Source organism: Meriones unguiculatus, chromosome 8, assembly GCF_030254825.1.
Source record: "Meriones unguiculatus strain TT.TT164.6M chromosome 8, Bangor_MerUng_6.1, whole genome shotgun sequence".
NCBI lineage: Eukaryota > Metazoa > Chordata > Mammalia > Rodentia > Muridae > Meriones > Meriones unguiculatus.
In genome coordinates, this window is record NC_083356.1 from 20,149,636 (window position 1) to 20,161,452 (window position 11,817).

The 11,817-nt window shown below is 47.8% G+C and overlaps 1 protein-coding gene across 1 annotated transcript; it reads right to left on the reverse strand.

The window, feature by feature from the left end:
* Positions 1 to 734: 734 nt before the first annotated feature.
* Positions 735 to 11,011, reverse strand: Rbx1 (ring-box 1). Its single transcript, XM_021640329.2, has 5 exons — positions 10,852 to 11,011; positions 9,075 to 9,153; positions 6,036 to 6,106; positions 2,779 to 2,864; positions 735 to 1,890 (listed from the first exon to the last, which is right to left on the reverse strand). The coding sequence occupies exons 1-5, from the start codon at positions 10,927 to 10,929 to the stop codon at positions 1,878 to 1,880; spliced, it is 327 nt and encodes a 108-aa protein (XP_021496004.1). The 5' UTR covers positions 10,930 to 11,011; the 3' UTR covers positions 735 to 1,877.
* Between the last annotated feature and the right edge of the window lie 806 nt (positions 11,012 to 11,817).

Genomic DNA, 11,817 nt, shown 5'->3' on the forward strand with positions numbered 1-11,817 from the left:
TGGGGAATGTACAAAGGCCTTTTGCAGGCAGGCATGAACTGAGGGTAGCTAAGGCAGCTGGTTTTCTCAGGACAAGATTCTACCTTAAACACACCATAATGGGTATCCAACTGAGGAAGTCGAAGCTGGGGAGATGGCTCGACAAAGCACCTGCCTGGCGAATCTGAGTTTGGTCTCCAGCACCCATGCAGTCAGATGTAGTGGTGGGTGGCAGAGGCAGGGGGATCCCAGGCAGTCTGACCAGCTGGCAAACTCCGTGTCCAGTGAGAGACCTTATGTGGAAAACGTGGTGACAAAAGACCCAGCAGCAGCCTCCACGTGCCCACTCATCGATGATCATCCCCACTGCCACCCATAAAAAGAAAAGAACAAGTCTGTTCTTTTGAGACAGGATTTCTCTGTGTAGCCTTGGCTGTCCTCACCTCTCTTTGTAGACCAGGCTGGCCTGGAACTCAGAGAGATCTGTTGCCTCTGCCTCCCGCTTGGCTCAAAAAAAAAAAAAAAAAAAAAAAAAGTATTTTCTGAAGGACAGAAATGTGATCTTGAGAGTGATGTAAACACACACACACACACACAAAGAAACATCACTAGCACTTGGGAGGCAGAGACAAACAGCTCTCTGAGTTCGAGGCCAGCCTGTCTACAGAGTGAGTCCAGGACAGCCAAGGCTACACAGAGAAACTCTGTCTTGAAAAACAAAATAAAAAACACAAACAGAAAACCACCCAGAAACATCATATATTAACATATTTTTATTAAAATTAACTTTGAAAACAACAAAAACCACAGCATTTGTTTCACATTTTTGGCAAATTTTTCTGCCTAACAGAAGACAGTTGGGAGTCTCAGATCTTCGACATCTGACCACTGCTTTGACTGGAAGTAAGTGAATTCCTTTCACCTGCAATTGCGCTGGAGGAGGGAAGGATGTCGGGACCTCTGAAGAACCATTAGCCACATGAAAACCACAGCAACAAAAGCTTCTCAGAAGAGGCTGCAGGCACTACCTTAGCATCAGCATGGCAAGACCTCCCATGGCCAGCATGTTTAAAGGAGACCTGAGTGCTTGTTAACTCAATCTGAATTCTTCTCCTTAGTTATGCCAGCAACTGAACCCTGTGCTGAGCTACAGCCCTCAGCTCCAAACTGAAATTTCTGTTTTAGAAACAAGGTCTCCTGGACTCAGAAAATCCTTCTGATTCCCAAGTACCTGGGATTACAGGCATATATATTCAAACTGTCCAAACATCAATTTTTAAGATTACTCTAGTGCCAGGCAAAGTTACATAGTAGGATGTTTGTAAAGCTTTGTTCTAGAGAATGCAACATGTCATACACAACCAGCACCGAGCTGCAGTGTTGGAGCTTCCCAAGCTTTTCTGTGCCCACTTGATACCATTAAACTTGTTCTTGGACTCCCTCGTGAGAGAAGCCCAGAGCCGACCTGGCTGGTCCAGGGCTGCCACGTCCTTCCTCATTCAGCTGCCTGGTGCTATCTCAGAAGGAAGACAGAGCCTGAGGCGTTTCCGGGCGCTGGCGACCCACACTTTGACAGGTTCCTTGTGACCTTGTGATGATGCAGTTGCAGGACAGCTCTGTTCTGCTGAGCAACAGTGCACTTTTCCAGGCTGGTTTTCTGGCTTTGAAGAGGCTGCTTCTCAGATCACTCCGCATACATAAGACAGCAACCATTCTCCAACTTAATGACTTTATTTGACACAAAATGCAATATGACTTCGGGAACAGCAAACTCCAAAGACAAAGGAAAGGAAAAACAAAACAGAAACAAAAACCATGGCTCTATCTAATTTATAGTTAACGGGAAGGCAAGTCACTAAAGGAGTAACAAACGGATAAGCTTTATGGGAGAGTCTTTCCTAATGCCCATACCTGAAAGACAAAACAAATCACCTCATTAGGAACTGGAGAGTAAGACCATAAAACCTTTTTTTTTTTTTTATAGGCAGGGTTTCTCTATGTAGCCCTGGCTGTAGACCAGGCTGGTCTCAAATTCAAATTCTGGGATCAAAGGCATGCTCTAAAATGTTTCGTTTAGTAATAAGAATGTAATCAATTAGCTGTAAGTTTGGTATCAGAATCAATCAGTTGAGTTAATAAGCCAAAGGGATGTGGCACTTGAAAGGCTGAGGTGGGAGGGGCCTCGTAAATTTGGCCAGCCTGAATTACAGAAAGAGATCTGTCTCAAGAAAAAAAAAAAATCCCAAACAACAAGAATGGGTTTTGGTGGGCACATTTGTGACCCAAGACAGAGGTAGGAGGAATTCCAAAAGTTCAGGCCAGTCATCGATACACCAAGAGACCCCAAACCTCAAATACATCAAACAAGGTATGGTGGCACACACCTTTAATCCCAGAGCCCAGGAGGCAGAGGCAAGGTGAATCTCTGAGTTCTAGGGGGCCTGGTCTCCGAGTGAGTTCCAGAACAGCCATGGCTACATAATAGAGAGACCCTGTCTTCAAACAAACAAACATACAAAACCAGCACATTAAATAAGTATGTGAGCTGGGCATAGTAGCTCAAGCCTCCACTCCCAGAACTTAGGAGGAAGACCCAGGCAGGTCTCTGTGAGTTTGAGTCCAGGCTGGTCTACAGAAGACAGCCAGGGCCACACAGAGAGACCTTGTCTCAACAAAAAGGGGGTGGGGTGGGGGAAGGGAACGACAGCGCTCCACCCCCCAGCTGCCTTCAGCTTGAGGCCAGAAGAACACAAAACAGAAGCCCCAGACTTAGAACCCCAACAGGGAAGAAACACCTACTTTTGGAATTCCCACTCTCTGTTGTCCAGTGGACACACCTGCCTCGTTTTGAGCCATCGAGAGATGCAGTGGAAATGAAAAGCATGCTGAAAGAGAAGACAAGGTGTTATCCGTCACTGCAGCCGCCGGCAACAGCAGTCCTGGGCTGCACAGTGGGGAAAGGCGGGTTAGACAGCAGCCTTGGCTGAGGGCAACATTCCACTGGCCTCTTGGAGCCCCTCTTCTGGGTAGGCGCATCTGTCACATGACACGCCTTTACTGCTACAGAAATCACTCAAGGAGCACAGGAGCACACTGTGACAGTGGGGTCCTGTCTCTCAGGGAATGCGAATCCTGGGCCATTTAGCTTTCACTGCTCCGAGAAAGAGGTCCTGATCACACAGAGGCTTCACATGTGAAAAAAGAGAACTGTCCTTTCTCAGCAACAACTTTTTAGAAGATTCTGTCCCTTCAGACTCTTAACACGACTCATCATGCAAAGAAAAAAGCAGCCAGAATTTTTGCATGCTTATAACCTCAGCACTTGCGAGGTGAAGGGGGAAGCAAGAATTCAAAATCAAGCTTAGCTAAACACTCAGTTCGAGACCAGCCTGGGCTGCATGAGACCTTGTTCAAAAGAAACAAGGCCACAAAACAAAGCTCCCCTCCCCCAAATTTCCAGGAGGCAGAAGCTGAGACACTCTCAGCACATCTAAGTCCTGGGGACAGCTCACCTGAATACAGGAAAGGCACCTGTCTGTGGTGCCCCATCCCCACCAAGCATCTGGCAGAGCCCTTGTCTCTCGGAAGAGAAGAGCAAGTGCCTACAAAGGAGGTTTAGGTACAGGTGGACCCTATCTTTCTTCCTCTTAATTTAAAACGCAGAGAAGAGTGTGTTTAGCAGATGGTGCAGTTTACCAAGGGCACACCTACAGGGCCCAAGTTTATACAACCATTACCTCACTCAAGCCCACTGCAACCCTGGAGAGCAGGCTAGACAGATACTACTATCTGGAGCTCACAGCCAGGAAACGGAACCTCAGACAAATGACTTGTCTAATTCACAGAGCTGGTTCATACAAAACTAGGACCTTAGCCTAGTCTGGAGGCTTCTGGCATAGCATGCCCAAGCTCTCCTTTATGACAAGCTATCTGAATAAATTCATCTTTATCTAAATTCATGAAAAAAACGTTTTTATTTTTAAGACAGGGTTTCTCTGTGTAGCCCCAGCTGACCTTAAACTTGGGGGTCTGCCTGTCTCTGCCTCCAGAGAGCTGGGATTAGGCATGTACCACCATACTCTAAAAGCCAGGAGTAGTGGCACAACCCTTTAATACCAGCACCTGGAGGCAGATACAGGCATATTTCTGTGAGTTCCAGGCCAACTAGGGCTACAAATTGAGTGTCTAAATTAAAACTAAATAAATAAAATAAATTTATTTCTGTTTATGTTTGTGGGCACAAGTATGCGTGACACTCACATGGAGCTCAGAGGATAACCTGTGGAAGCAAGTTCTCTCCTTCCACCATGGGGGTTCCACAGATTGAGCTCTGATGGTCAGGCCTGGCACCAAGCACTTCTACCAGAGAAGCCCCTCAGCAGGTTCGCCCCTTTCCCTTCACACAAAAGAATGTTACCTTTAGTCTGAAAGCAATAGGGCAAAGCTCCTGAGGTATCTCCTCTGTCTCTGTTTAACATCACCCTTTGGTTAATGGAGTCTGTGAAGTGGCCATTGGGTCTGGATGAAGGAGGAGGAGTGGGCAGGAATGGCTGGGAAGACAGCCTCAGGCCCCAAGGAAAGCACCCTGCACTAGAAGGGCCACTTCCAAAACTATATTTAAAGATTATTGTTTTAAATCATGTGTACGCGTGTCTGCTGTGGGCATGTGCAGGTGCCTACAGAGGCTGGAGAGCCGGAGCCCCAGCGCTGGGGCCACAGGTGGCTGAGCTGCCTGCTATGTTGCTCTGGCTGCTGGAAACTGAACACGGGTTCTCGGGAAGAGCAGTTTGTGTCCTTAAGGGCTGACCCCTCATTTAGCTTCCTTATTTTGTTTTCTCAAGACAGGGTTTCTCTGTGTAGCCTTGGCAGTCCTGGACTCACTGTGTAGACTAGCCTTGAACTCACAGAAATCCACCTGCCTCTGCCTCCTGGGATTTCAGGAGTATGCCACTGTGCCCAGTGCTCGACGTACCTTTTAAAACATCTACTTATTTGGGTGTGTACCTGTGTGTCAGTTAGGAGGCTAACCTGTGGGGGTCAGTTCTCTCCGTCTCTACCATGTGGGTCCTAGAACTCAAGCTCAGGCCATAAGGCTTGGCAGCAAGGCCCTTTATCCACTGGGCCATCTCACTGGCCCTCTAAGCACTTTAAAAAAGTTAAATCATTTAATCTCGTTTACACTTTCACTATTAGGCATGTTTTACCTGAGGGAACCCAGGATCCAAGATGTGAAAAGTTTCAAAAAAGTTACTAGCAAAGTCAGACAGCAACAGAAGACCTAACCCAGGCACCTGTAACCTGAATCATGACGGAAGCTGTGCACCCTGGGCCTGCTGGTCTGTCTCAGCGAGTGCACTAAGACTGTAACCACTAGAAATGATACATTGCTGTCTCATCTCCACAGCTGTCACACCCTGCAAGGCTGTACATTCAGTCCAACAGTGAGGCTGTGTTAAATAGTTCTGGCAGAAGCCATAAACACACACACACACAGAACTGAGAACTTAACACTCAACCCATGCACCAAACTTCATCCCACAAACACTTCCCTTAAAAGATCTGTTCAGGAGGCTGGAGAGATGGCTCAGAGGTTAAGAGCACTGGCTGCTCTTCCAAAGGTCCTGAGTTCAATTCCCAGCAACCACACGGTGGCTCATAACCATCTATAATGAGATACACATAGGCAGAATACTGCATAAAAAATAAATCTTTAAAAAAAAATAAAAAAAAAAAAGAAAGGTCTGTTCAGAAGAGGCACACTTTCCCATGATGGTGTCAGGCTTTGAAGACAGCCCCTGAAGATGGCTGAATATTCAAAACATTGCTTAGGGAAGTAGGTCCTCTTAGTAATTAAGACAAACTTAGTCTTTCTTTGTAATAACTACTGTTTAACTGATGAAAGGTGAACACCACAAGGCTTTAAACTCGGCTGTTACTATTTGAGTACCTTCTGGGAGAAAGGGGGGCTACTGCTATTGTCCCTAAGTCTCAAGCCTGGAAAGCAGGAAGAGCAGCAATGCATGCACAAGCCACTCATAGGTAAAGGGGTTCCTTACGTTACAGACGCCCCACGCAACCGTACACTCTTCCGAAGTGGCGGACGCCTGGTTGGCCTGACATTCGATGCCTGTGGGAACAAAGGTAAGAGCATCACTGACCTGGGGGCGGCAGCTTCCAACCCAGCCAGCCAGGTCCTGAAGTGGTTAGCTGGCCATTACCGTTTGCAATGGATGTGGGAAAAAGCGAAGAGGGAGGGCTGTGTGGTGGCTCAAACCTTTAATCCCAGCACTCGGGAGGCAGAGGGTAGTTAGGGCTACCACCCTAATATTGTTCCCCCTAATAATTTTCAAGATGAGCAAAGCAAGAAAAGTGACAATGCATTTACAAAGTGTTGTTGAAGATGGCAACCAAATGAAGTCTCCCTCCTGAAAAACAAATTCAAAAACTATTTGGGTTGGTACAATTATATCAAACTAGCAGATGGGAAGCAGAAAATGCTGGTGTATCTGGCCTCACCACTGGCCTTTCCCCCGCCCCTCAGAGACCAGAGGCCAGGCTATGAAATCATAGACCTGCTTCTGCTGTTCAGAGTCACGTATGTTCAGGTAGTATAGCCTGGCCGCCACCTGAGAGACTCCAAGGTCTGTGCTGTACAGTCAAGAACTTACTGGGGGTGGGCCGGGTCGGGGGGTTCATGCCTGTAATCCAACTCTTGAGAGGCAGAGGCAGTCACAGCTCTCCTGAGTTCCAGAACAAGGCTTACTGTACAGTGAAACCTTGTCTCAAACAAAAACAAACAATGCACCAACAACCCAAACCAAGATACACATAACAGAGGCAGGTGGATCTCTTGAGTTTGAGGTCAGCCTGGGCTACACAGAGAAACCCTGTCTCAAAAAAAAAAAAACAAAACAAAGAAACCAGCCTCCTGATCCTCCTGTCTCCACTTCCCAAGTACCGGAATTCCAATATTTTACCTCGTGACATTTTGAACATATATTACGAGGAAAGCAGAGGCCGCAGAATCATGAATTTGTAGTCAGTCTGGGCAATACACAGAGTTCTAGACCAGCCTGACTATGAAGCCATCTCAAAACAAACAAAAAAACAAAACAACAACAAAAAAACCCCAAAACAAGCCAGGCCTGGTGGTGCACGCTTGTGATCCCAGTACTAGGGGAGGCAGAGGCAGGCGGGCTTGTGTGAGTTCAAGGTCAGTCCGTCTTACAGGGAGAAAAAAAATCCCAAACTAAAAAACATACACTGTACTATGAGGCAACATTAAGTGTCTAGCGGGGAAACATGTCAGTGTTTTTGCTGCTCCCAGCAAGTACATTCTGTCCCATCTGAGACACACATTGTCACGGAGGACAAGAAGGAAGCTGCATTTTGTAATGTTTTGTACTATTTTCAGATGAGAGCCCCCAGGAAGTATGGTTTTCTCTGGATGCAACTTGTGACAATACAAGGGACAAACTGGCAGGCACACAACCAGACTCCACCCGTATTTAAGCTGCTGTGATTGAGTGATGGGTTCCTCCCGTCTACAGTAAACACAGAAGCTGCCGATCTGCTCTCGATGCAGTACGAAAAGAAAAGGTCAAAGTTCAAAAGAACTCTGAGCCACCAGCAACTACTAGCAAATGTCACAAGTACTTCCCAACACAAAACTTGGTTCATGCTTTCCAAGTTGAAGGGATCCGACTATTACACTATTTGTTTTTGTGACCCACTAGCAAATATTCAGGGCAATTTTCTTACAGACTAAACAACATGTTGGAGTAGTAAATAACGTGAACATAACAACCACCTGAATAAATGACATAAAGGGACAGTGTAGCATGTCTTGGGACTATCTGAGAGAACTACCAATAGCCTATGAGTGAACATGTAAATGTGGAGTGGGGGGGCACAAACATCTAACAGGAAACAAGCACACACACGTGCACGGACACTGCACTGCTTGAGTCTGCAAATGCAGAATTTGAGATTATACAGGGCTGGCTATAAATTTACTTTATAATTGATTGTTATTTATTTAATGTGTAAGGGTGTTTTGCCTGTACCAGAGGGTGCCTGCTGCCCGTAGAGGCCAGAAGAGGTCATTGATACCCTAGAACTGAAGTGACAGACCATGATTAATCTGCATGTGGGTACTGGGAACCAAACCTGGGTCCTCTGGAAGAGCAGACAGTGCTCTTATCTCCTGAACCATCTCTCCAGCCTAACAAAAACTAGCTCAGATAAGAGTACTGTAGTTCAAAGCAGGTTCCAGGACAGCCAGGACTGTTAACACAGAGAAACTCTGTCACAAAAAACAAAACAAAACAACAAAACAAAACAAAACAAAAAAAAAACCAAACCAAAGAAAAACCCAACAGTCAGTGTGGTGGCACACACGTGTAATCCCAGAACTCTGGGAGGCAAAGGCACGAGGATTTCTGGGAGTTTGAAGCTAGCCTGGTCTACAAAGTGAGCCGAGGACTGCCAAAGCTACACAGAGAAACCCTGTCTCAAAAACCAAACCAAACAACAACCAAAAAAACCCAAACCAAACAAACACCTCCCCCTGCCCCCCAACAAAGAATACTATAGTTCAAATCTTAGCCCTGGCTGGCCTGTAATTTGCCACTATACTTCTGCTGATGTCTCCCAAACTCTGGGGTTACAGGCATGCACTTCCATAGCTACCTTCAAAGACAATGTTCTTTCACTATTTTTACACCTGTGTCTGTATAGATCAGAACAAGTGGCGACTCTGCCTACAGCTCATTCTAAATGGGATCTTGCTGGCTTTACAATGAATGTATGCCGTCACACATCACTTTAAAAACAATTCTACTCAAGAGGCAGAGGCGGGTAGCTCTCTAAGTTTGAGATCAGCCTAATCTACAAAGTGAGTTCCAGTATGGCAGGGCTACACTGAGAAATCCTGCCTCCAAAACCAAAAACAAACATCTACACCAAACACTCCAATGGATGTACCTAAGGATTCTGACCTGCCTCTGTATCTACTTGTGAAGGAGAATGGGCACATCAGGATGACCACCCTTTCTGTAACCTCGACTCCTTCCTGCCCTCCCTGAGTTACTTACAAAGATCCATAATGTGGTTCCTGCAGATGGCACAATTATCAACCACAATGTCCCAGGCCCAGAGGGCTACTGCGTTCCACTGAAAAGAGAAAGGAGGAAACAATGCATTTTCCTTGTAATATATCAGACTTGTTAGGACTTCAGATTTTGGTTACCACTCCCTGGATAATATTATCGGCACTACATCAAAGGATAGCAATAGATAGCGTGATTCCTAATTCATCCAAAGATGGAGTGTGTGAACATGGGGGTCTTTAAGTGTTTGTTTATAATGTAAAATAATTTAGCTAGCCAAACCAAAGCAAGCAAATTAGAAATATTTTAAAACATCTGATTTAAAAACGTACAAAATTACTGTGCAGTGTTCCCTGACAGTTGTGGAAGAACTCAGAAACCTTCCTAAATGTCTGCTCTTCAAGCACTGCTGGACACACGTGCAGGGAGGCAACCAGAATTAACTAAGATGATGACTGGATCATAAAGTGAAAAATCCTGGGATAAGCTGGGCAGCTAGTTACCTACCGAGTGTCAGTACAGAGAACAAGGTCATCCCCTAAATCTTACAAGATTACTTCTCGATAAAGTAGAATCCACTACAGCTTTCTTTTCTTAACAAGTAAACTGATATTCTCAAACTTTTATATGTCCAAACTACTGCCTTGTTAATTCTAGTAAGTCATTCAACTGGCTTCTGCAATTACACACACGTGTGAGACATCCCTTTTAATGACTACTTTGGTTTGACTTCTCAAAGTCAACTCTCAGTTTTTAGCAACTTGTACATTACTTCTATTATTCTTCAATATGGCTGCTGGCTGTAACTGAGCAGCAGTGGCCACAATGAGACGCAAAAAAAAAAAAAAAAAAAGGGAAAAAAAAAGGGTTGGGCAGTTCCAAAAGTAATATGTAAGAAAACACCTTCCCTACTTCAAGATCTCCATTTTGAACAGATTTATGTAATTTTAAATAGGAACCGACCCTTCTCCCAAACTGTTGGGGAATAGCATGCAAAAAGATGTTCCGTATTTTTGCTTTTCTGTTCACATGCCATTAACAATTAGCACCCCACCTTCCTAAATGCCACAAGTTCTGGGCTTGCTTTTAGAACAAAGCCCACCAAGCTTTTTAATTACTTTTTTTTGTCTGTTTGTTAGAAGAGTATCCGGACATTAGAGAACCATCGAGGGCTGGAAACTATGTGACAACCAAACCAGCAGACGGCTCGGAAGAACCAAGCTTTCCACTCGAGACCGTGGGTTTGGAGGCTAATGGAGGCCTCCGTACAACCGAGGACCCACTCCGGGTCCCTGGATGCAGGAAGGGGCGGGACAAGAGCGCCGCAGGGTTCCCCAAAGGCCTCCCCTGCGGCAAGATCTCCCGTCCTCGGCTTCCTCCGCACTGCCCCATCCTCCACCCGCCGCAGTCTCCCCGCCAGTCTCCATCCCACCACTCCGCCCCGTCCTTCCCCCCATCCCTCAGCCACTCGAGTGACAGCTCCAGCGCTCGGCTCCCGCAGAGAAGTCGACCCCGCGTAGTTCAGTAAGCAGCTCTGCGATTGGCTGCGCGGCTCCCCCGGCGGCTCTAACATGGCCCCGGACAGTGGGCCGCGGCCGCGCCGATCAACCCTAGGCCCGCCCCCCGGCTTCCTTTCGCGGTGCCCGGTCCCAGGAACGCCCTGAAACGAAGCCCTTTCCCCCGCGCCTAGCTCATCCTCGGGCCTGCCAGCTGTCTCCGCGCCTCCCTCGCTTCCCCGAGAAAGGCGCTGGCGAGACCCAACCTTTTTCACTTCAAAGCGCTTCTTGCCCGCGCCGCTGTTGGTGCCGCTGGGGGTATCCACATCCATCGCCGCCGCCATTTTGGAAACACACTGTCCGCCGCCGGGACACTGCGCCTGCGCGTCGGCTCACATTTCGCCTCCTGCTCCCACCACCAGGCTCCTCCTCCCGCACCCCTCCCCTCATTGGCGTGAGCGGGTGCGAGGGGCGGAGGCTTCGGTCACGCCCCTTAAAGGCGCAGGTCGCGGTTCCCCTTTCCTCTCCGCTGGGGAGGTGGATGGAGTAACTGAGGCGGGGCCGGGCGGGGCCGGGCGGGGCAGGAGGACGTGAGCCAGCCGGTGGGAATGTCCGTGAGATCCCAAGCTGGTCCGTCTCTGGGACGCTCCGCAGACTGGCTAGCTCGTCTGGGGCGGCGGCTGCTTCCTTCTTTGCTGGGACCCACGGTGCCGCTGCCCCCGATGCTGCGGTGCGAGGGGCATGGGCGTGTCCTTGGAGACCCGAGACTCCGCGCGGGCCTGGTGCTGCCCCTGGCCGGCTTCGGAGCCTGGCGGTCCCCAGTCTCCTTGGCTGCCTGTGGCCAGCCTGCTGAGTTCTCAGTTTCAGTTTGGGAAATGATTTGATGGGGAGAGGAAGAGGCCCGAACGTCCTGCCGCAGACCAAACGGAGCAGGCATTCTGCAGCTCTGCCTTCACCTTCCCAGCAGAAAGGGGCCGAGAACGCTTAGGCGTCTGGGAGATGCCATAGCACTTCCCGTAACCAGCCATCCCTAAATGGTCCTCCCTTTCTCCTCATTTCCTATCCGAGTTTGGTACTTGTGCCACACTTTACACTAGTTCATCTGTAGTGGCTGAACTTGAATTTGGGTGAGGTATTCTGATTTCCTTACCGGTCATTTTCATCAAGCTAAAGAGTTTGTACTTTATGTCATGCTCCAGTGTTATTCCAGACCTCCGTGGTTTTGCCTCCTA